The sequence below is a fragment of the Antennarius striatus genome, chromosome 19, assembly GCF_040054535.1.
Source record: "Antennarius striatus isolate MH-2024 chromosome 19, ASM4005453v1, whole genome shotgun sequence".
Lineage (NCBI taxonomy): Eukaryota > Metazoa > Chordata > Actinopteri > Lophiiformes > Antennariidae > Antennarius > Antennarius striatus.
Genome location: NC_090794.1, coordinates 13,654,661 through 13,680,000, shown reverse-complemented (window position 1 = coordinate 13,680,000; position 25,340 = coordinate 13,654,661). Strand labels below are relative to the sequence as shown.

General features: G+C 41.0%; 1 protein-coding gene across 1 annotated transcript in view; it reads right to left on the bottom strand.

The window, feature by feature from the left end:
• Nucleotides 1-25,340, bottom strand: part of adgb (androglobin) — a 35,021-nt gene that overhangs the window by 6,593 nt on the left and 3,088 nt on the right. The window contains exons 6-30 of the mRNA XM_068343331.1: nucleotides 25,069-25,208; nucleotides 24,686-24,772; nucleotides 23,586-23,713; nucleotides 21,717-21,793; nucleotides 21,056-21,230; nucleotides 20,619-20,712; nucleotides 19,958-20,111; nucleotides 19,617-19,753; nucleotides 17,318-17,604; nucleotides 16,161-16,272; nucleotides 15,843-15,906; nucleotides 15,612-15,713; nucleotides 13,785-13,893; nucleotides 13,336-13,474; nucleotides 12,687-12,801; nucleotides 11,677-11,838; nucleotides 10,532-10,670; nucleotides 10,154-10,285; nucleotides 8,295-8,391; nucleotides 7,569-7,700; nucleotides 7,031-7,184; nucleotides 6,568-6,755; nucleotides 6,111-6,277; nucleotides 5,373-5,536; nucleotides 2,421-2,532 (exon numbers count right to left, since the gene is read on the bottom strand). Coding sequence (XP_068199432.1) covers nucleotides 2,421-2,532; nucleotides 5,373-5,536; nucleotides 6,111-6,277; nucleotides 6,568-6,755; nucleotides 7,031-7,184; nucleotides 7,569-7,700; nucleotides 8,295-8,391; nucleotides 10,154-10,285; nucleotides 10,532-10,670; nucleotides 11,677-11,838; nucleotides 12,687-12,801; nucleotides 13,336-13,474; nucleotides 13,785-13,893; nucleotides 15,612-15,713; nucleotides 15,843-15,906; nucleotides 16,161-16,272; nucleotides 17,318-17,604; nucleotides 19,617-19,753; nucleotides 19,958-20,111; nucleotides 20,619-20,712; nucleotides 21,056-21,230; nucleotides 21,717-21,793; nucleotides 23,586-23,713; nucleotides 24,686-24,772; nucleotides 25,069-25,208 — 3,367 coding nt within the window. The remainder of the gene's footprint in view (nucleotides 1-2,420; nucleotides 2,533-5,372; nucleotides 5,537-6,110; nucleotides 6,278-6,567; nucleotides 6,756-7,030; nucleotides 7,185-7,568; nucleotides 7,701-8,294; nucleotides 8,392-10,153; nucleotides 10,286-10,531; nucleotides 10,671-11,676; nucleotides 11,839-12,686; nucleotides 12,802-13,335; nucleotides 13,475-13,784; nucleotides 13,894-15,611; nucleotides 15,714-15,842; nucleotides 15,907-16,160; nucleotides 16,273-17,317; nucleotides 17,605-19,616; nucleotides 19,754-19,957; nucleotides 20,112-20,618; nucleotides 20,713-21,055; nucleotides 21,231-21,716; nucleotides 21,794-23,585; nucleotides 23,714-24,685; nucleotides 24,773-25,068; nucleotides 25,209-25,340) is intronic.

The following is a 25,340-nucleotide window of genomic DNA, read 5'->3' as shown; positions in this document are numbered from 1 at the left end:
TCCAAACAGAGAATAGGTAAAGTCCATTTTTGCATCTCTATATCCAAAGTTAGAGGATGACTAAATGACATTAAAATGGATAAAATATATAAAACATGTCAAATTTAGATCGACCTGTTGTGTACAACGGTGTAAAATCAATGTTTTCTTTGACAAACGTTATATAGTTTGATAAATTCATTTGTGTTTATAAGCATGAGGGATGAAAACATCCTGTGTGCCCACATACACTCATCATCTCTGTGTGGGAGTGTGGCAACACAGCATATATTGTCTGACTGGATGTGTACTAGATGGCACTGTTGCACTTTACAGCTGAGATCTAGTTAAGATGAAGCATCAGCCACAAGTCTCCCTTCTCAAACACTGAGAGTAAGCCAGTCTTCCCTGGGCTGCCAGGGAAGACTGGCTGACAGCGTGAAAGACCACACCGGGGTGGAAGGGATAGTTACCTGCTCAACACGTCCAGCTTGGATACATATCCAGCTTGGACACCCAAGCTAACAACAAGCAAGTTGATAGAAAAACAACACATTGGTCCTCCGAGAGGCGGGATGGAAGATGGACCAGCATGGATGGACATCATGGTAACAAACTACATGGAAAGGACAAAGGACCAAAGGATCCAGAGATATTGCTGCTGCGGCTGGAGTAAAGTAACAATTTACCAAGGCCTGCGCATCCACCAAGGGAAGGTAAACATAGGACAGCAGGCCAGGAACAACAGCGCAGCGCTGCACGGGGACAGAGCGGTCGCTCTTGTCACAAGGAGGCCAGGGGCAGTTAGCAGCCGACCTCAGTGGCCAACTGAAGTTCCCTGCAGAGATCACTATGACATCTTTGCGTCCAGACATCGTGCTCTGGTCAGCATCTGCCAAAGTTGTCATCATGGTGGACAGTCTTATGGGAGGGAGCGTAAGAAGGACAAATATGTGGAACTGGCAGCAACATGCTCACAAGCTGGATGGAGACAATTCACCTTCCCAGCGGAGGTTGGATGTAGGGACTTCACCGGGATACCCACACAGCGGCTAATGAAGACTCTAGGAGTCACAGGATCCAACAGGGAAAGGGCTCTTCAGGACCTTGCGGAGGAGGCCGAGGAAGGGAGCTTCTGGCTAGGGCTCAGAAGGAAGGACAGGACAGGACATGGGGAAAAGAAGGCTCTTAGGAGAGGCGTTGTCGTATGTGGTCAGGGCCACGCCTGACTCAGGGAGATGGACGTCCCTGCCATGCTCAGTCCACTGGGACTCATTCTACATACACAACAACAATAACACTAGGATCAGAGTGTTAGTAGAATACAGATCCTTCAACAGGCTGCAGGGAGCATCAGGGAGACGTCACTGCCACTCCCTGTGGTTTTAAGCAGAGGTGTGTAAATGTGCATGCATTAAACATGCTCAGTCCAGTATTTTGACTGCAGCTTGTTAAACAGATTGTTAAAGAGGTGTCAAAGCTTTCTGAGGCATGTCGTGCATGTGTATCCATGAAGCATTTAAGGACCATGATCAAGCCACAGCCTCACCGCTATGACAGAGTTAAAGTGGGTGAAATTAATTCACTTGCTTGCTGAGATATTTCCCAGGGCACCGAGGGGCCCGAGCCAACTTCATTTGACTTCCCATTGACTCACTTTCACAAGCTTATTGGAAAACCACAAAGGGTTTGTGTGGACAATGGTCATATATTCACATGGGCAAGTCAGGGCAAAAAAAAAAAAGAACATGTTAACAACACACACACAGAGGCTAGATGAACACACGGTATGTTAAAACCATAAGAAATCACTGGGAACTATTGACCGTGACGGTCATAAATATTAAACATAGGTTTATCTGCCCTGAGTCAAAATACATCAGATATCTGGCTTTTTATTTGGGAATCTCTCTCTCTCTCTCTCTCTCTCTCTCTCTCTCTCTCTCTCTCTCTCTCGCACGCACGCACGCACGCACGCACGCACACACACACACACACACACACACATCATTCGATACAATGTAATGCAAACTGAATGGGTAAATATGACAACTATTGTCAGGAGCAATCAGGTTTCCCAGCAGTAGGCTGGCCTCTCTCTTTAGGCAACAAAGTTACCCATGCAACTCCTCCTTCAAATTAATTCATGCCCACAAAAATTTTAAAGGGGCCATGGAAAGTTTCAAACCCTGATTTTCAAATTGATCCATTTTGTGCAGAATGAAAATGCTTCCTGAACTAGAGTATTGGGGTAAATCTGCATGATTTGTGTGCACCTGCTTCTACTTTATATGTTCACAACATGTTACTCAAATAAATTAACAAATGAGCATGTTGTTGAGGGAAACAGAAAATGAAGAGTGACTCTCTCTTGTCTTTTCACTTTGATAGTGTAATATAACTGTTAGCTGTGGTGTTTGATACTGTTTGAGAGTGTGTACCTTTGGTTTCATTCATCTCCAAGCCTCTGAGCATATTGACAAAAGCCTGTTGAGATTCATCCAAACCCCAGCTCCTATAAAGCATCTCTGCTTGCACCACATACTGATGGTCCTGTGAGACACAGACGACAACAGTCAGTCCACACCATCTCTTCATACTGTAGCTGAAACACCATGTGATGGACGTGGAGTTTGTCAACATGCAGTTCTAAGCTGTGATGGTGCTGATGTTTCTGAAAGATGATTGTCACAAAAAAAGACATGACATGTTATATAAGGTGGGAAGGTCCTGTGTGTGTGTGTGTGTGTGTGTGTGTGTGTGCGTGCGTGCGTGCGTGCGCGTGCGTGCGTGTGTGTGTAGGTGTGTGTGTGTGTGTGTGTTTGTGTGTGTGTGTGTGTGTGTGTGTGTGTGTGTGTGTGTGTGTGTGTGTGTGTGTGCGCGTACTACCAGTGTGGTTGTTCTTTCATGTGTTTACAAGCATGTTTGAATCCCAAACAGATTCGCCACAGGAGTCTTCACTATTGATGCCCCATTACCCAGGATCAATATCTCTGGTGTGTGTCCCTCTGGAGCAAAGCAGCACTTTAATCACTGACCCCTGATCTTTATCGATGCTCTTAGTCCTGACCAAAACTGTATAGTCTGTCCTATAGCGGATCTGATCTGTGGGGTCTAATAAGACCTGACTCACTAGTATTGATGTTGCTACAAGTTGTGTTACTTTGATAAGAAAAAAAAAAATTATTTTGTGACACATGAATGTTGAGTCAAAACAAGGTAAAAAAAAAGACTTGTTAGGCTGATTCCATTAAATGTTAGATTAAGCTTTTAGTTAAGGAAAGTACAAGTGCAAAACTTGCAAGCTTTTAGTTTTTAGCTTTGTCTGAAAGTCGTCATAGTTAAAGGTCTCATAATATGATTTTTTAAATTCATGTTATTCAGCTGCTAGATGTTCAACAACACTTTATTAGAAATGTCTTGCCCCAAACTGATCCGTGGTCCTCAGTATCTTTGATTGAATATTGATAACATCACTTCAGTTACAAAACGACTCTACTTAATGGGTGTGCTTCTGAGCTCCCCCCTTGGGTTCAAATGCATTTTATTTACATGCGCCACATGAAACTGCAAGCTACCGTCCACTTGTACACCTGTTGTTTAAACTTTCAGTAACTTGGTTACTACGTATTTCGCTCTCATTTTTTTCATGTTTTTCTCTCTTGTTTGTCATGATATTTAATTTTCTGCGCTAAGCGCGGAGTTGCTTTCTGAGTTGGCTGAACGTAACTCGGTAAACATCGCGGAGGATATACACACAGTGGGACAGAAATCAGTGGAGATGTTTACAGACAGGAGGTAATTAAAACTGTGGTTTCCGACAATCATCATGGACAACGAGAGTTCGCTGGCTAACAACAAGCTAACGCAGCCTAATGAAACATGAAATGTTCCTAAAGAGGTAAGACCAAATGTGAGGAGGAGGAGGAGAACGAATGTATCAACATAGCACTTTACTCGTACTCATAATCAATTGTAAATAAGGGGGAAAAGTGCTCCATGTGTGTGTGTGTGTGTGTGTGTGTGCATTTGTGTGTGTGCATATGTGTGAACCCTTGTCCCCATGTATCAACCCTTCCCAGCCTTGTCTCTCACAAGGCTGGGAATGATACATAAATCACATCTTGATTTCTGCCTGGATTATTTCACATGCAGGGTTTAGGTCAGCTAAACATTACCCTTGACCTGTAACAGTGAACATCTAGTAGGCGGTAAATAAAGGCTGAGGCTGTTTATTAATGAGTGGTGTAGTTGCTTTGGATACACACAGCTCTCAGATCACTTAAAAGAGCTAAAGCTGTTTTTATTCAATTGTATTCATCAAAAAAATAGACAACAGTTGAGATTTAGTGGCATCTTCATCTGGTATGAAACTAGTTATGTATTTGCTATGAAGCTGAGGATAAGTCTTATGCGGGCACACACACAAACACACACACACACAAACACACACACCTACCTGACCAAAGCGAAACTAACTAGTTAGCTAAATGCTAGCTGACTTCAACAGCTTGTGAGGAACTTTCAGTGTGTAGTTCTGAGCCAGGTCATTACCACACACTGCTACCTTACCCTGAACACATACTCCACCTCGGGATAACCACGCCCTTATCCGAGTGGACAATCTAATGTGACTCAGGATATGTCAATCACTCTGTCAATCCTTCGGTGTGTCACATCACAAACCGAACTGTTTCGAATCCAAGCGTATTTGCTGTGGATTTTTCATTTTTAAATATATCTATTGATGCAGGAAGCGTTTGTTTTCCAAATTCTAGGATTTGGTAGGGTTAGGGAGTAACATTATATAAATGTAGAGGCCTGAAAAAATGTGTTTTTCATTATTGTTAAATAATCAGTTGATTTTCCACAAATGTATTATTTGCATACAGTATTCTCTATTACTGAATTATGGTAAACGATTGGGTAGTTAAGGTGCCTTCAGATAATCAACTGACTCATAAATCATCCAAAAATCACTGACAAGCACTGAAATCAGACCATAACAACAAAACCACCCCTCTAGTTTCTGCTGCACTCCTCTTGCGAATATTGTCTCTGTTAGAATGCATGTGGGAGTATATGTGTGTATTTGTGTGCGGGTGTGTATGTGTGTGTGTGTGTGTGTGAGTGTGTGTGTGTGTGCGTGCGTGCGTGCATGTGTGTTTGTCTGTGTGTTTGTGTCTATGCATTTGTCTGCCAGTAAGGCGTTTTGTGTATCTGTCTGTATAAAACTGATATTAACACAGGCAGCCAGTAAATGGGTGAGAAAGACTGAGAAGGAAAGTGAGAAGCATACTTGTGTTTGTGTATGTGTGTGTGTGTGTGTGTGTGTGTGTGTGTGTGTGTGTCTGTGTCTGTGTGTGTGTGAGATTAGAAGAGTGTCTAAGCACCGTCGTCTCTGTGGGAGGTAGCAACCAGCCAAACGAGGGGTGTGATTGTCCAGCTACGCCGTCCTCCTGGTCTCCCCCCTTGGACGTGTCCACCATCTTGTTCCCCTTGTCCTGGGAGGAGCCTGCATTCTGGTTCAGATTCGTGTCATCAGCAGAGCTTGGCGCTGTAACAGAGAAATAGTTATTGAACGTAGCGTGGTCAGCAATCTGTTTTTTCATAGGTGATGGAGGCTGACTGAGACCACAGCATTTGAAAAAGAGGTTTTTGGAGGGCTACTGTATGAAGGACTTCTACTGGCTGCCTGTCTTCAGGGTTTTTTTTTTCAGACTATTGAAATATTTACGGGATTTTTTTTTTCCTCTGCACAAAAACAATGGGACTTTGTTCAGGCTTAGAAAGTATAACAATATCATTTGAAAATGTAACCATGACATCTTCTGTCCCTATACAATAGCTACTGTTACATAAAGGCAAAATACATTTTACTAGAAAAAACAATCACAGCATTCTCTGCTTGCAGTTACAAACACCAGCAGCAGCTTTTCCAAGTTCTATTTCTTCACTACAGTACAAGTAGAACAAATCAATAAACCTCAGGGTAGATGATGGTACCATGACATGCAGTGACCGTTCCATATCAACCCTTCTGTTGGTTTTCTTAATTATTTGCTAGATATATTGTTATGAAACTAGAACAGATGGTAATGCCTCACATACTAAATATCATAACTGCTCACCTTCATCACCCAGGAAGTAGAACAAAGGGATTAATATGTGGCCTCTGCTCGTGACACTTATAACCTCCTCCTCTCGGTCCATAATGGACAGACGGATCATCACGTCTGGCTTAGAAGTCTGAAACTGAATAGTTCCCAGGACATCTGACTTCACCTTCACACAGTACCTGTGGAAAGGTTTCGTATGATTGCGATGACTTTAAAACCTCAGAGTATTGCACATCCTACGATGTGTTCAAAATCTTCATCTCAAATGAATGAAGTTTTCCACAAGCAAGATTATATAAGAATTACGTATCGTTTCCTCTAAAAATACATCCTATACAAAGATGACTTTCTACTAAGCAGTCTAGCATAGTATATAGTGTATATAGTATATATAGTATATCCTGGTCTAGTATAAATCCTAGACCAGGATTTGACTCTGCCTTTTAATCCAAGACCAAACTTTTCTTACCTACATATGAGGTTCTTTTCATTGGGAATGTAATACTCTTGGAACTCCTTCACTGAGAACGTTTTGAGTGAAGTCTCACTGGGCAACTTTGGAAGGAGGTTGTATGAACCCACCAGACGCAGCCTCCATTTTGCACCAACAGGAGGTGACTCCAGTGTGACAGCCTCTGCTAAAAACGTATAACCATCCTAGAGAAACACAGAGAGTGAAGCAGAACCCTTAAATGAAAATATTTTAATTTTAAGAGCGAGTGAACAGAACGTAGAGAGCAAATACAATTTGCTCTCTTACTTACTCTCTTTAAGAATTTGTTTCAAATGTAAGACTAGGCATTTTTAAATAATAATAATAATAATAATAATAATAATAATAATAATAATAATAATAATAATAATAATAATAATAATAATAATAATAATAATAATAATAATAATTAACAAAAGGCTCAGCAGCATTTATAGACCTTGTTGGGACGATAGATGTGAGGTGCTGCTTTGTTAAAGAACATCCCGAGCTCTTCTCCTGTGTCGTTGTCTATGATGTGCAGCAAACAGTTAGGAATCGGGGAGTCGACCTTTGGTAACACGAGCATCTCCTCAGGAACTATGAATATCTCTCTTCACAAATAAAGAAAATGAAGAAAATAACAGGACTTCATTGACTGATTATTCCATCACTGCAGAAATATCTTCCTTTACTGATATTTGTTACACAAGCAGGAAAGAAAACCAATTGAAACTTTAAAAGACAGAATTATGACATTTAGAGGTTTATATATAAATATATCCAGATTTCCAAGTCAAATGGGAAACTCTCGATCAGAGATACAGTACATAACGCAAAAGTTATTGAAATATTATCACTGCCATTATTCATTCATTATTTATAGTTATATTGCTGGTTTCAGTTTCATAAATAAGGCTGTGATTATTTAATTTATCATATATCATGAGATCATTTTGAAGGGTAGATTCTTTTCAGCAACAGCAGTGCGGTCTAACCTAAAGACCAGGACCCAGGAGCTGGCTTTCTCTTGAAGTGGGACGGTGTAATCAGCAAAGGTGATTCCACTCCATTCATCCTGCTGACAAGAGTAGAGCTCTGCATTCCTCTCAGTGTGGTCAATGATATATCTGTGCAACAAACAACAAAAAATTGTAATTTCTAAAGATTAGAAAAAAAAGACTATGCCAAGATGCATTCTCACTAAAAAATTCTGGGACCTCTTTTATAGAACAGAACCCCAGTCAATAAAGAAAAAAACACATCCTCACAGGCCAACAATGCCCCTACTCCACCCTCTGTACACAATGACCAAGCTCTTCATGCTCAAACACACACATACTTCTCCAGGCAGCGGGACATTTCGGCAGACGCTGCTAGCCGATTGGAACGAGGAGAGGATAAACAGCAGATGGTACCACTGGGAAAAGATGGAATGCAATGTGGAAAAAGCTCCCCGCCTGGCTACCACAGGCCACCGAACCCAGAAGAAGTAGCAGAATCTGGGCATGCAGTGCAACAGCAGGCTAAATGTACGCAGTATAAGATACATCACATTTACTCAGAAGTAGTTGGGGACCTCATACTACCTGTGACAGTGGCGTTAGTGTAAACAGTAAATGAGGTACACAATGCAGACTGTTATGAATGATTACACTATTTATACACTATGTACACATTATTTATTCATTCAGAGTTATCAGGAATGTTTAAGCTTCGTTTACCGTAGCAACAGGGCAGCATGTTCCTCTGCATCCGCTTCAACCTTTGGCCACATGTCTGACAGGATCTTGGATGCACTGAGATTTTCCTGCGTACCTGAATGACATGAACACACATGCACACACACACACACAAACATATTCTCAATGTTCATGCTGAATGTATGCTCGTGTGTGTGTGTTAGAAAATGTGAGTTTGTGCAAACAAGCGCGTGAAATGAAACACGAGACATACAGTAGGTGTCCTCACATCCTCCCTCCACAGCTCTGCCTTTTCAAATGGCAAATTTTCTGAATTGATGCAGCCTCTGCAGCGAGCCCAGGCTGGCTATTGAGAGTTGAAGACCTATCTCCCCACTTATACTGTACATTTGAATAAGCTCACTTAAAAACCTCACGGTGTCACAGTTTAACTCCACCCACTACCTATCAATCAAGAGCCCAACCAATCACGGCACATTTGCCAGAAGGAATCGCGTGAACAATATGGTGCATGGCATCGGGTTTTTGTTACAGTTACACCTTTCGTCCACACAACAACACAGACTTTCGGGACAAAAACGCTCGCCAAAGTGAAGTTTTTTGAAAACGCCAGGTATGCGTTGTCGTTGTCGAATCTTTTTCTATCCAGGGGGCATCTCCCTGCGATGAAAACCGCTGTGAAGTTAGTGTGTGTGACCCGTGTCTACATGTACACACTGAATGGACGGAGTTAAAACCGACTATTTTCTGACGTACAGTATAACAGCTCTATGTCGAGGATGCGTTGATAAACATGCTTGACAGTTGGACATTTGTCCGTCTGTTTCTTTCTTTATGAGTCATAAAGTTTATTTATTCATTCATTCATTCATTCATTCATTCATTCATTCATTCATTCATTCATTCATTCATTCACGTTCCTCGCCAAAGATGCTGATGCCAGTTCTGGGTCAGATGGGGACGCGCTGCCTGCTGGTGGGAGAACTCTGTGATGGGTGCGCTTGGTTTATAATACCAATACATTTGTTTTCATACGTTTGGTATGACGTCTGATATTATTGTTTTATCTCGGAATTTCAACAGAGTCCTGCTAGCCATTTTAGGAATAAAGAGAGTCAATATTCCAACAAAAAAAAAAGAGGCAGACAGGAAAGAGAAGGTGAACATAAATAAGAAAAGAGCAATGAGAAGAGGAAAGAAAAGAGGGGTGAGTGTAGTTGGTGCAAGAGCGATATTTTCGGGGATGTAACTCATCTATTTTCCTCCAAATTAATCGTTTTTTTAAGTGTTGCAAAACAGGCATTACTTTTAAATATGACTGACACTTTGTCATTACTGAAAGTGCCACTCAGAGAGCTGCATTTTGTGCTTTGACTAATTAATGAATACATTTTGAGAAAACTTGGCCATGACAGGCCGAATTCACACAAGTAAAAAATGAACGGGGACACACCGTCGATCTATTTGTGTGGGTGTGTGTGTGTGTGCATGCGTGTGTGTGTGTGTGCTTGTGTGCGTAAGTGCGTAATTGCTAAGTGCATGCGTGTGTGTGTGGTAATGGTGCATAACCAATAGCAATATTTTTTAGTAGTGCTGGGTAATGGAGATGTAATGATGTGGATATTTTGGATGGTTAAACCACTTTATGAAACCTTAAAAATATTCAGAGCTCCACTGCTACGGTTGGGCATGATAGTTTTATGCAAATTCTACATTAATGAAGCATACCAGCATATGTTTATCAGAGGGTAACAGGGTCACGCACTGTGCCTGGAGAAGATACAGGTAGTGCCTAATAATTAAAATCAAATTAGTTGAAAAAAAGTGCCTGAAACAAACGCAGGAGCATCACTGGTCGTGAGACAGTACATGAAAACAAAGTTTGGAAGCTCGAAAGATCTTTTGCACCAAGCGCCCCCTCAACCCCGCCTGTAGTGCGGTGATTGCTGTGACCTGCTGGTCTGTTGGCTGCCTGTCTCTCCAGTACTCTGGAGACTTTGTCAGCTTGTTCTCTGGACAAGAACTCAAACGTGTAGAATAACAGTGGAGGTGAACTATGAAACTATGGTATCACATTTTGAATTCAAATGCAGTCATAGCACATTATTAGCATTAAACTGCTCTGTGATTCAGAAAAGACTAGGTGGGATGTCCCAGATTTCGAAATTTTATATAATATAACTTACTACGACAAATTATTTGCAAATCTGTGTTTATATTTGAAGATTGTCAACATATAAAACACTCAAATGGCCCACTTGTAGGAGAGACGTCTTTGTAGTCGGTGGTAAAATGTGACGAGTCGGCTGTGAGAGCCGCCACAGCAATCTGCTCCGCTGCCGACAGCTTCCTGCCCAATGTCTCACACAGCATGTGCTGAACTGCACTGTTAAACACCTACACACACACAAACACACACACACACGCATACACACACACACACACACACACACACACACACACACACACACACACACACACACACACGCACGCACGCACAAGCATACATCCAACATGAACATTGAGAAAAAAATGAGCATTGGGTGTGGGAAAGTTTTTTTTTTTTTGGTAACACTTTCAATCAAATAGAGAGGTAGTTAAAACAAGGTTTTAATTTAAAAAATGATAGCTTAGGATGGCTTAGGATACATCAATCAAGTCAAAGATAACATCATGTACAGAGCTGGAAATGTTGTACTGGTGCATTTTTCACTATTTGATATATTTATTGATGCAGAAAGTTTTTGTTTTCCACATTCTAGAGTTGGTAGGGTTAGGAAGGATAACATATGTGGAGACCTGAAAAAACGCATTTTTCATAATAGAACCCCGTTAAATTCTAAAATCACAGAAAACCGCACACCTCTGTACGTACGTTACCAAATCAGTTCATCAATTTGAAATAACGACTGAATCCAGATGCAGCAATTTTTGCTTTTTTAAATTTTGTATAGTTCAATAATCCCCAAAGGGGAATATAGAATCTCACTCTAGCACGCTGTTAATAAATCACACACATGCATATACCTGTATATATGGTGTGTTCAGGCCCTGTGACACACACACAAGGGGCCTGTGGGTATGAAGTGTGGGAGGTAGAGTGGCAGGCAGCTCCGTGGTGGTGCGTCCTTAATGTGCAACTTGTAAAGGGGACGGCGCCTTGGCAGTGCTCACTTCGGAGTGTGAGCTGACACCCCCCACTGTCAGATCACACTCCGAAATGACTGGTCGGGAGTGGGAATCGAACCGCCAATCTTGTGATCATTGAACGACACACTTTACCGCTGAGAAACAGCTGCCCTTCATGATTATTGATTCACGGTCTCAATTAAATTAACTCATTAAGCTTTTGCTGTCTGTACAGCCCAACCACGCACCACTAAGAGACCATTTACGATGCTACCTTGTAGTGTTGTGCCAGGTTGGCGTCGGCATTCAGGGGGCTGTGAGCCTCTTCTAGTGATCTTCTGGGTGCTAACTGGTCCTGCTCACTGCTAAATGCAGCCACCACTCTGGACAAGGCATTCAGTATAGACGAGGCCTTCTCAGTGAAAAGGGCACTTTCCTGTTCAAAATAGGAAAGCAGGAGGGAGGCATTCAAATTGGGTTTAACGGTGCAAATCAGACAGATTCAAGTTAAATTGAAGAACCACAAGAACGTTCACGACACCGAAATAATTATGTGAGTTAGGGTTGCAGAAACTCTTGTAAGAGTGTATAAGCTGTACAGGACTGTGATATATTATCTTATCTATCACAGTCCTGTACAGCTTATACACTGTACAAGACACTTCTTGATTTTGTTCTAATGTAAATACGCCAATTGTTTCTGAAACGATTAAATAGATTCAACACCAAAAACCTCAGCCTGATGCAGATACACTACTTTACTTTTATGATGTAATTTGTTAAAGTGAGGCTGGGATACATCTATTAGAAATCTATTCAAAAATTTTACAACAAAGACATTGTAACAAGGGCAATTTCTTCCTGTTACATATTTTGGTATGTTTAGCAAATTGAGTTGTCACTTTGCTTATTAATCCTGACTTTATTGTCCTGACGTTGTCTATGTACTCAAATTTATTTATTTTTAAAAACGTATTTAAAAAACAATGTGAATAATGTCCAGCCTTTGCAGGGGTACTCACACTGAGTGTTCTCTAATTACTTTTCCGTTTCATTTGCATTTCTCACTGAATTTGAGCTTTGGTATGAGCAAGGAAGTGACTTGCTGACTAAGATGGGGAAGTAATTTGCAGATCTACACTTGTCTCTGGTATTTGTTTTCAAATGTAACCTTCTCAGTGGGAAATGACAGAAATGTTTAGATGGTGTGGAACATGCAAGGGTCATCCTGACCATGTGTTTCAGACAAATACTTGTGAAGTGATATCTAAGGCCTCTGGTCACCTTTTTGAGGTTTGACATAAGGGTTTCTTCGTCTGCAAAGATGAACGGAGTTATGCTACACAGGTGAATGTGGTAGCCCAGTGCTGCCTTTGCGTGGAAACACAACACATGACGCCTGAGAAAAAAAAAGACAATTTGTCATTTTAACAACAGGAACAAACAATCAGGTTTTCTGCACTGGAAAAAACAAACAAACAGCCAGTCTCTGCAGGGTCCAGAAAAGTAAATGGTTATGAATGACTGCCTTACCCGCAACATGTTCCATTTTTGTTTCTGCTTGTCATTACAATAGCAACAAGGAGCAATTTTTAAATATCAGGCAATGATGATGATGATGATGATTGACGAGATTAGATTGGTCACGAGATCAATCACATGAATGGAATCTGGCACATAATATGTAATTAGTCAGAATACTTGCCAATAATAATTGACAAAAGAATAGAAACAACATAACCTAATCAAATGTTAATATGAAAATGACATGCTAAAGGAAAAATGTTACCACAGTGGGTGATGTTTGTCCTGATTGATGAAAACATACATTTCAGTGTTTGTGACATCCTATTGTGTACCTGCTTATGAAACTTTTCTTTGTATTTAGTTTCAATTAATATGAAGTAACCATTGTTTAAGAAGACTGCCCTACCCGGGAGGCAACTGAAGAAAGGTTGCCGTTGAGGAGGTGGTCTTGATGGTGAGAACTGGAAGCTGTGACTCGAGGCTTTTCCAGGAGTACGACTGGGCGATGAGCAGCGCAGGGTCACAACCTGATGACCTCTCCTTTTCTATGGGGTGTGGCAAAAGAAAGAAGATGGATTGGACAACCATATCCCAATAAAATAGCCCCAAAAATAACAGGTCACATTCATAGAGATACCTCACAAAATATTAATATTAAATCAATAGATATGCAATTTATAGTGTATCTTTTATATATGCTTATAATCCCAGTTCACTATTTGACTCAAGCTCCTTACATTACTTGCACTATTAGCAACCTTATGTGTGTGTGTTTGTGTTTGTGTGTGTGCGTGTGTGTGTCTGTTTGTCTCTGCTAGCATGTATGTAGGTGTGCATTCGTAAATGAATCCTTACTCTCCTCAGTGATTTCTCCCCAAAGAAGCAGAGCAGAGAAGCTGACGAGAATCTTGGAAGGTTGTAGACTGTCCACACAGAAGTAGTGAGCACCTGTCACCTCTGAACACTTTGGGGAAATCACACAAACACTGGGTTAGTTATCAATAAGAAAGAAGACAATTAAAACAAAAGGTGAAAGATGAGTAGTGTAAGTCATGGGAAGAGATGAGGGATAAACCCGAGAATGGTTTAATCGAGGATAAGCTGAAGAAAATGAGGAAATAAAATGAGGAAAGGTAAGAAGAGAGGTATGTAGAGGAGAAAATATATAGAAAGAGCTGAGTGAGAAAGAGAAGGGTGAAGAAGATAGATAGCAAGAGAAGAGGGAGAAGATGTGTACGTGTCTGGAATAACAAGCAGACTCAGCAGTCTTCATGCACAGACAAACAAACACACACACAGACCGCAGCAGAGGTGTGTATATGATGCAACTATACAGATTAATCACCTCCTGAAGACGGAGAGTGAGGAACAGTACCAAGTATTGGCAAAGGACCACTTTCAACAAAGACTACAAACGTAGCAAACATCTTTCATCATCATCGTCATTAACGTGATTAACAGCTTCTACGATTATTATCATTCTCGTTGCTGTCAGTGCTGTCATTGTATTTGTTATTCTAATAAATAAAATTAAAGTTGTTATCATATGAAAGCCATTATTGTTACTTGTCAAAGTAGGGACTCCGTCCACCTTGATTGTCTTGTATACTTGAAGTTTTTGCCTGTTAAATAAAATAATTTCCTCACCACTGTCTCCATGTTTGGCTCATGGAGATTGTTGGGTGTCTGTAGAACAAAGTGCTGCTATATATCTGGTCTTGTGATTTGGCGATATAGATAAATTGAATAGAATTGAATGATCAAATTAAAAATCATCCTAATGAGTGAGAGAATGATAATGACCTCTTCATGTATCACCAAGTGAATACATGACAGATGTATTCACATTTGTCTGCTGATAAAATCAAAGCTCCTGAAAGCTAAAGTATGTGGACTTTAGGTAGAGTCACGCCATTTATTTCTTGATATTTCTGTTGACTTTTCTTGTTTTCATTGTAAATGTCCTTAAACTTGTAGAAAAGCTCAGCCCTAACTAGAAAAAACCCCCAAATATATTGAATATCAATGTGAACAATTGTATTCTTGAAAAAGAAAACTCATCCAAGACAGTTTTGGTCTTAAAAGGACTTCTTCTTCTTTACCTTTCAGCTTTTCCCTTCAGGGGTCGTCATAGCGAATCAATTGCCTCCATCTAACCCTGTCTTCTGCATCCTCTTCTCTCACACTAACTACCTTCATGTCCTCTTTCACTACATCCATAAACCTCCTCTTTGGTCTTCCTCTAGGCCTCCTGCCTGGCAGTTCAAAACTCAGCATCCTTCTACCAATATATTCACTATCTCTCCTCTGGACATGTCCAAACCATCTCAGTCTGGCCTCTCTGACTTTATCTCCAAAACCTCTAACATGTGCTGTCCCTCTGATGTACTCATTCCTGATCCTATCCTTCCTGGTCACTCCCAGAGAGAACCTCAGCATCTTCATCTCTGCTACCTCCAGCTCTGTCTCCTGTCTTTTCCTCAGTGACACTGTCTCTAGACCAAACAACATCGCTGGTCTCACCACAGTTTTGTACACCTTTCCTTTCATTTTAGCTGAAACTCTTCTCTCACACATCACACCTAAAAGGACACTCCATTATAAAGTAATCATTCTTATTATCTACACAATTACTGTATGACCATCCTGGTACTGCATGTGTGTGTTTGTGTGTGTGTGTACCTCAGAGCCTGCTACAGCAGACATCGCAGAGAAGGATCCAGTGGTAAGCGAGTGTGTAGATGATGTAAATGTTCCTGTCGCACTTTTGGGCAAGACAGTGTTCTGGAAACATCAACAGTTAAGTCAATAACAAAATCTATCCAGTACAGACAACACTAGTTTGACAAAGTCCAAAACATGGAGTTGAAGAAATTCGTCTCCAAGATTTTTTTTTTTTTGTGAACACTGTACCTTAAATTGAGATTGGTGGGCATGATGTGAGTAAATCTGTGATTTATGGAACACAAAAAGAGTCCTAGAAGAGAACAAAATATTTTTTTGTTTCTTAAAAGCTCAGTTGAAAGAAAAGCAAATATTATCTTGATTATGTCATTTTAAGCCCCTAATCCATCCTTCTTTCATGATTGTCTGTGTTTATATTATGTGTTTGTGGAGAATTTAATTTGTATTTATTATCAAGTCTTCATTAACTGTGCCTGTGTTTGCGTGGGAGCGCACACGCCCGTGTGTGTGTGTGTGTGTGCGTGTGTGTGTGTGTGTGTGTCTCACTGAAAGCATTTAGCAAAGTCATCTAAGTCCACCCAGATTTCCTGCAGGATGGGTTTGACAGGAGTTCTGGGTTTGTCAGCTGCAGGAACATCTGATGCAGTTTCTGGTTGATCTGGAAGGAAGGGTGAATTCTACTCTTTAAGTAGCTTGACACAGGTAGTGATTATAAATGCACTCTGTATATTTTCTTCCCTGTGGTGTTGATTACTCCTGTGCGTTCTTAATTTGAGGAATACATAACTACAAATGCATAAAAAAAATCACATTATGAAATGATAAAATATACCATGGTAAAATAACGATGTAAACTATCATTCCATCAAAATCTCATGTCTCTGCGACCGTACAGACTTGTGACTGAATACAGAACATATAATTATTCATTACACCTAAGTCAAATCTGAACCATTTCAAGCAGTTTAGCATAACTTTCACAGACTGAGTGTTACAGATCAGTGTTCTTGTTTGTGTGCGTCTTTGTGTATTTGACACACATTTTTTGACAGGGACATATGATCGTCAAACAGCATGCCTCTCTGGGACGCACTTCCATTCATCCATCCATCCATCCGTCCATCATCAACTGCTTATCCGGAGCTGGTTCGCGGGGACAACAGTCTCAGCAGAGATGCCCATACTTCCATCTCCCCAGACACCTCCTCCAGCTCCTCCGGGGGGGAGCCCGAGGCGTTCCCAGGCCAGCCAAGAGACATTGTCCCTCCAGCGTGTCCTAGGTCTTCCTCGAGATCTCCTCCCAGTAGGACATGCCTGGAAAACCTCCCCAGGGAGGCGTCCAGGAGGCAACTGGAACAGATGCCCGAGCCACCTCAGCTGGCTCCGCTCAAGGCGGAGGAGCAGTGCCTCTAGTCCGAGCTCCTCGCTGGTGACTGAGCTCCTCACCCTATCCCTAAGGGTGCGCCCAGCCAATCTAGGGAGGGAACTAATTTCCGCCACTTGTATTCGGGATCTTGCCCTTTCGGATATGACCCAAAGTTCATGACCATAGGTGAGAGTAGGAATGTAGATTCACCGGTAAATCAAAAGCTTCGTCTTGCGATTCAGCTCCTTTTTCACCACGACAGACCGAAACAGCGACTACATCACTGCAGAAGCTGCACCGCTCCATCTGTCAATCTCACGTTCCATCCTTCCCTCACTTATGAACAAGACCCCAAGATACTTAAACGCCTCTACTAAGGGCAAGGACTCTCCACCGACCAGAGGAGGGCACACCACCCTTTTCCGGTCGAAAACCATGGCCTCGGATTTGGAGGCGCTGATCCTCATCCCACTCGCGTCACAGTCAGCTGCTAACCGTCCCAGTGCACGCTGAAGGTCCAGGTTTGATGAGGCCAACAGGACAACATCGTCTGCAAAAAGCAGAGATGAAATCCTTTGGTCCCCAAACCCGACTCCCTCCTGACCCTGGCTGCGCCTGGAAATTCTGTCCATAAAGGTTATGAACAGTTTATGATTATGATTATGATTGATTCATTATCACCATGCCTCCGAAAAAGATACAAAGTTGGAGAAAAAGCAAGTGACAATGAGTGATTTCTTGAATAAAAAACAATCAAAAGTTAATGAAGAAAAAGAGACAGACATTACTGACAAATATTACTGAGATGTGTGTGGAGAAGGATCTGTCAGCTTGGTGCAGTGTCCGCAGGAGGACATATGAATTGAAGGCAAAAAAAACTGAAGTGAAAAACAAAAGTGAAAAAGACTGTATTACATCTTTCTTTATTTCTAAACCTGTTTTTTTTAGTGACTACCAGGCTTAAACATTTTGATGGATCTAATATAAAATTTTACTTTTTTTCTTTTTACTTAGACAAATCATTGAAAATCATTGAAATTAACATTTTGTTTAGTTTCTATATTGTACTATTGGCAAAACTCAATCCTTGCGTACACTTCTACCATATATTCTCTTATGACTTTGGGATGCATAAACGTTGTGTTGGGATGTAAAAAAATTTTCTTGAAGCGCATAACCAGGGATACACTACTTTCTTGATGTAAAATTAACGAAGATGACTGGTGTTTTTTATACTGCTTATTACCGAATAGATACACGATTGCCCGTGAACTCTACCATTTCAAAATGATTCAAGTAACAAAATGCCTTTTCTCTTGTGACTAATAGTAAGTTATCTACGACTCAAATCAGTTTCTTAAATACGAAGAGCAAAATTGGCCGAACTCCCCCATAATGGCATAGTGTAAGCAGACATACACATCCATACTCCCACTCACTGACTCCCACTATCTCAATGTATGCAGAAAAAAGTCAGACATCTGAACGCAGACAAACTCTCCACCCAAAACACACAAACACGCACACAGTTGTTGTGCCCCCAGGCTCTTCTCTAAAAGTGAGAAAAGTCTGATCAGAAACCTGAGGCGGCGAGGGCCAGCGTCTCTGCTGCTGAGCAATGGTGGTCCGTTAACTCAAACTGCAAAACTGCAGGTGTTACTAAGCAACTAAACGGGGGCAGAGAGAAGGCAGGGAATTGGCTGGTTGTCATAATGCATAATTTCAGTCCCATTTTCTTCAAAGTGTCCAACCCAATGGAAGCATGGAAAGAAACGAGGAAGGAGTGGAGGTGACGTACAAATGGTCCTAATTACATGGACTGGACCTCTTTGTACAGATGCTGTTCTAATATAGCTCCACATACGTAATAACTCCCACATACATAATAATCCCACAAATGTAATAACTTTCCAACAAACGTAATACTGTCGCCTACCACAAACATAATACCTAATATCCCACAAACTTAATAAATATCACGTTTGTGGGGCTAACAAAACCCTCCAACAATAACAATCTCATGTCCATCCTTGTAGCTTAATATTTGACCTCAGGAAATTTGATTTTGTTTGCAGATACAGTACAGTGTTGGCGATTTTTAATAAGAACAAAGGGATAAGCATTGCAAAAACGAAAATAAAAAAAGTACCATTGGAGATGCATTCATCGTCCTCGTCACTGTCCTCTACAGTAACCTAAAAGGACAGAGAGAGAGGAGGAAAGGGAGAGAGAGAGACAGAGAGATGAAAAGTGACATAAGACCTGATTTAAACACATTTAAACACTGATTTAAACATTTAAGCATCCTGAGATTGATTTTATCTTCAAACTCACACTTCATACATCTTTTTTTTTCCAGTTAAAGTTAAGCATGTTATTTTTATGTGAATCTCATCATATTTCACATTTCCCTCTTGAAATTACCCCCAATTCATACCAGTGATCAGGGCCAGCAAGGCCTTCTCTGCTGGCCTAACATAACCAGAAATCATCGTAATATTTGTTCATCCATCCACCCATCTTCAACCACTTATCCGGGGCCAGATCACGAAAGCAACAGTCTTAGGAGGGACGCCCATACTTCCCTCCCCCCAGACACCTCTTCAAGGTCCTCCGGGGGGGATCCCGAGGCACACCCAGGCCAGCCGAAAGACATAGTCCATCCAGCGTGTCCTAGGTGTTCCCCGAGGTCTCCTCCCGGTAGGGCATGCCCGGAACACCTCCCCATGGAGGCGTCCAGAAGCAAGGCAGAGATACGCTGACAATCTTTAAACTTTAAAGGAGGCATAGGAGTGATAGAAAATGATGCAAGGAAACTGTGCTGATCGCTGCTCCTACCTTAGTTTTAAGACAAACAGGAAAACAGGCTTTACAGATGCGCAGTCAGGACACAAATGAATTTGGCTTACCTCAAGTAATAATAAGATGTTCAGTGAGAAGATTTGTAAAATATGAAATACACATTAGTTCAGTGTACCTCTTTTTCTTCTGTTGTGCTGTTCGATGAGTTGGGGGTGCATTCGGGTGCATCAGGCTCAGGGCATTCTTTGAATTCAGTCTCCTCTCTCTCAGCAATGGACACCAGAGGGGACGTATAGCAATGCTTCCCCTGAGCACTCTGGTTAGTCTCTCTAACACACAGGACAGAAACATTCATTCTATATGTGAACATACACCACATGCATCACAATGACATACCAGCATCGGAGAACACATTTAGAAGCAATGTTTCATCCATAAATGAGTCATGCATGTCACAGTGTCGACACCCAGTGATTCTTTTATGTGTGATTTTCTTTATATAACCATAATGAAAATCATACTTTGTGTATACGTGTGTGTGTTTATACATGCGCATTTATATGAGTACAGTCTTGTAAAAGAAAGATATGCTCCAATACCAGTGTTTCATTGCTCCATTAGAATGAAAAAGGAGATATGGATTCATAAAAAAGAGGACAAACTGTGATGTGATGAACATAATGTTGATTTTTTTATCGCAGTTGGTAACTGCTCTCTTGTTTCTCTTCCTCTACAAATATTAAGTGCAGATTAGCTATAACCAAGATTCTTTAAGCAATAAAATACAGAAAAGACTCATCATAATTTCAAAGTATGGATTATTTCTGTGCACATACTGATGTGGGCTCTGGCCAACGCTGTTTTTGGGTTCACAGGAGAGGAAAGGGCTCGTAACCCCGATGAACTGCTCTGGTTTGGACAAAGGTTGTTCTGAAAAGTGAATTTAAAAATATCTCACATATCATGCCAGCACTGCTTTTTCACACTGTTCAACACATATTTTGCTTCACCCTGAGATCAGCTGACGTCAGCAGAAATGAGCCAGCACCTATTTCCATTATAGAAATGTGCAGCTGTCCTCCTCCTTTCTTCATTTTAGCAATACATTTGCATTTACTTCCCTTTCTAGTCTTTTTTGACATTTACTGACACATCATATTTGGGTTTTTTTTCTGTTTGTTTGAGCTCCTCATCAGCATCTTCCTTCTAACTCCTACACCACTTTTTAAAAAGTAAAATAAAAAAATCCTGCCACCCTCTCTCTCTCACACACTCTGTGGTTCATCGGTGACCAAGACTGTCTTGCGTGGGCGGATTAGTTTCCATCGAGGTTCAGGTGGAGGTTTGGGTGGTGCCACCAGCGCACAGGCTCTGGTTCTGGTCAAAAGGACAACGTGACTGTTCAGCAAGGAGAGACCATACTGTCGGAGAGACTCTGAGTGATCAGCCTGTAAATCCACACAGAGAAAAAAACCCAGCAATAAAACACATTTAGTACTCACTATGAAAATATGAAAATGCAGCTTAAAAGAGTAGCTCTCCGGTCACTTCTAAACAGAACCCAGGCTACCAAAAAGTTAATCTTTTTGGTACAGCGCTACCCACTGCGAAGCCGTGCCGTCCTGCAACTCCTTCAATGGAGGAAAATGCTGGAAACTGCCCACCAAATAGTGTTACCATTAGCATTAGCAATAAAGTGAGTATAATAACAATAAAGAATGCAAGTAGAACACACCTTCCCTAAGGTATTGTATTTGTGTCAGAATCTCAATCTCTATATTGTATGCTTCCCAAACTGGAGTTAAAATTTGACAGCAATAAAATTTGACAAACTACAAAATTAAATGTCATTCAAATGTATAAATGTGTCATGTTACATAACATGAAGGAGTGAGCAATGGAATAGTTGGTGAAAAACTTTAGAACAGACGTACCATTTGCGCAAACTGAAAGGAACTGGTGTGTGGCTTTAAAGGGTAGTAGCTGGCGCACACCACCATCTCTGATGTATCTGAGAAATCCAAGTCAAATATCAGTAAGGATAAGAGCATAGTAAGCACTTTATAAACACACATTAAATGTATATTCTAAAAGTACACTGAGACATTAAACAGACAGGAAATTATTGGCGGTCTCTGATTAAACATACTTTAGTGATACTTCTACCAACGACAGGTAGGCTTGATAAAATAGAGTTGTGTGAAACCCTAAATCAGGGGTCTCCAAACTTCTTCCTATAAGGGCCACATAACTTTTCCCTTCTCTGATGGAAAAACAGTGACAATGGCAGGGGTGCCTAAATGTAGAATGTATTGTCTTCCAGAACCAAATATTAATATCCTTTACACTTATTATGTCATTTGGGAGGGCGGCATAGAAGTCAATGAGACTGCCGGGCTTGAATGCGTCTTTCAGAACATCACAGTTCTGTAACTCGGCCAACTCAAACTGACTAGAAGGCTGGGCTTCATCGATGTCGGCAACAGAGACGTTCTGGAAAAGATGAATTTCTTTTGCATTAGCATGCAATTCACGGAATTGGACATGGAACTACGGCTTCAGCATTTCTAGTGCTTCAACACACCTTTCACTTTGGAACGGGACTGCTGGGTTCAATGCAGAGAGGTTTTGGGTAGCAGGGAGATGGATGAAATTGTGCTTTTTCACTTGTTCCAAAACCAGCGCAAGCTTCATCTCAAATGTGGTCCCCAAATTAACATCGACCTTAATTTGGGGACCACTGTACCAAATGGTGAAAGCAGTATTCATCTCCACATGTACAAATAAAGCAATGACTTCTGTGTCATAGATGGAGGACAGGGGCCAGGAGACATGGAAATTCAATTTGAAGGACCACAGTGAGGATAGATATGAGCGCTGTTCCACCGAAATGAAGAAAAGACATTAAGAGATTAATAGAGAAGTGTTTCTCTCATTTATGCCTTCCAATTCATGTATTTCAAGATGTACAAAACTGGTGAGACCAGCGATGTTGTTTGGTCTAGAGACAGTGTCACTGAGGAAAAGACAGGAGGCAGAGCTGGAGGTAGCAGAGATGAAGATGCTGAGGTTCTCTCTGGGAGTGACCAGGAAGGATAGGATCAGGAATGAGTACATCAGAGGGACAGCACATGTTAGAGGTTTTGGAGATAAAGTCAGAGAGGCCAGACTGAGATGGTTTGGACATGTCCAGAGGAGAGATAGTGAATATATTGGTAGAAGGATGCTGAGTTTTGAACTGCCAGGCAGGAGGCCTAGAGGAAGACCAAAGAGGAGGTTTATGGATGTAATGAGGGAAGACATGAAGGTAGTGACCTCAGGCCAGGAGTTTCTATCCAAGTCCAAAAATAAATGGAAGTCAGTTATGGATGAGTTAGTTGTGTAAGAGAAGGAGAATGGAATCATTGATAAGGTTGAGTTCCTGCTGGTGCATGTCAATGAAATATTCATTGACATTCTCCCTACAGGTTGAATAATGGATGAATTATTGTGGCAAGAAAATAACTTTCTGCCATGATATAAATCATTTTTCAAACAACTGCTGAAAAATCAAAAACAAATAAAATACTTGCCGTAAAGTATTCTGCACTTACAGATAACTGCGCTTGGATGATTTATTCCTCATTCCGGGAGAGTTTGTAAGTGAGGTCTAGGTTTGTGAGCATTTAATGTACATAAGTGTGTCTATCTGTGCGTGCGTGCGTGCGTGCGTGTGCGTATGTGTGTGTGTGTGTGTGTGCCTTTGGCTCAATCCAGACCTGTGCTTTTTTCTAGCTCTTGCAGCTGACTTTCGGTGTCTTCACATCCAGAATCCCTCCCTGCTGTTGGATATGCGGTTTGAAGGATAGTCTCCAACACACTCTCATCTGGGGGTTTAAATGTGGGAATGGTGCCTCTCAAGAAATCCCATGTTTTCTGAACATATAAAGACCTGAGAGAAGATTGAAGAAAATGGGATTGGTTACAGGCCATAGAGGACATTTTGTTCTCAAGTCAAAATAATATTTCTCTAAACATGCCTTATTGCGCTGGGACCCATTGCATTACTGCAGGGGTGTCAAAGTCAAATACACGGTGGGCCAATAAACAAATTTACTACAAGCCGAGGGCCGGACTGGTTCGTTATATGTTTATTAAAACATATTGAAATGAACATAACCTATTGAACCAAGAGCTAACACAGTGTATATTATTTAATGATAAAATGAATAAAGCAATATTTTGTTATGGCTCCGTCAGTAACTTCAAGGAGTTATGTGCATTACTGTAATCATTCAGCTTTACCTGCCTCACTCTATTTGATATAGTTTTTACTACTGCTACACCACATTTGATTATCACTCACAAATATAGATTAAGATTGTTTAAAGAGGTGCCAGGTGAACTGGCACCTCACCACTACCAGTTCACACACTTGAACCATCCACCCTCCGGTCCCCAGCCTAAGACTTAGTGGACTGACCTACTACACAAGGCAATCTTCAATCTACTTTAATACATTATCATGAAGACATTTTTTAACTGAAGTCCAGACAAGGCATGTTTATGTACACATGCACATGTACACACAGGGAATTAATTGGGATTCACATAATATATTAAAGATACCATATTATGCTTTTTTTAATCAATGTCATTCAGCTGCCAGATGTCCAACTAAACTGTGTTTGAAATGTCTTGCCCCAAATTGATCCGTGGTCCTCAGTATCTTCAATCGAATATTGATCAAATCACTTGCAGTCCAGATGCTTCGTATAAAGGCACTGGCCTCTGATCTCAGCACCCCCCCCCCCCCCAAACTGTGTCTGTATTTTGAGGAACTATGAGGGATAGATAGATTTTCAGTGCAAAGTGTTTGGAACAACAGATAGTGAAATCGGAGCTGCACCAATGAGGGCCTTACTTTACAGGAATGACTTCTGGGATCCAACCAGTGAGGGCATGAATAGAGAGAAACTGACCCATCTCCCTGCTGCCCTCTGATACCACACTGAGAAACAAACACACACACACAAACATTTTCACAAACGTGGACTAGTTCAATTTATAAAACCATGGTCACATTATAAATAGCAATTTCATTTAATGAGTTTGCCCTCCTTGATTCAAAGGCTTTAGAACATGAGAATGCTGTTGTCAGGAAACTGACACTAAAAATGTTGTTTCATGTCTCGGCATAAATAAAGACAACAAAAGTAACTGACCTCTAACAATAAAGTGACTATTGAAAATGTTTTTTAAACATATATTTACGCTGAAGATTAAAAAAAATGTACAGTAACTCACTTTGTGTTAGCAATTTTAATGAGAGCTTTTGCCAACAACATCGGCCACAGTTCTGACCGACAGGTGGAGGCAGGGAGGAGCAGGTTGTCTTCTTCATCGAATGGCATTGAATCATCTATTGTTATCTTCCTCCAGCAACCCTGAGAGCAAAAAAAAAATAAAAACAGACTGAAGATGGAAAAACAATCAACATGTCTTTAATAATAGTTATGAGAAAAGATAATGGCTTTGAAATATTTTTCAGCTTTATCGAGACTAATGCAGTTTAGCTA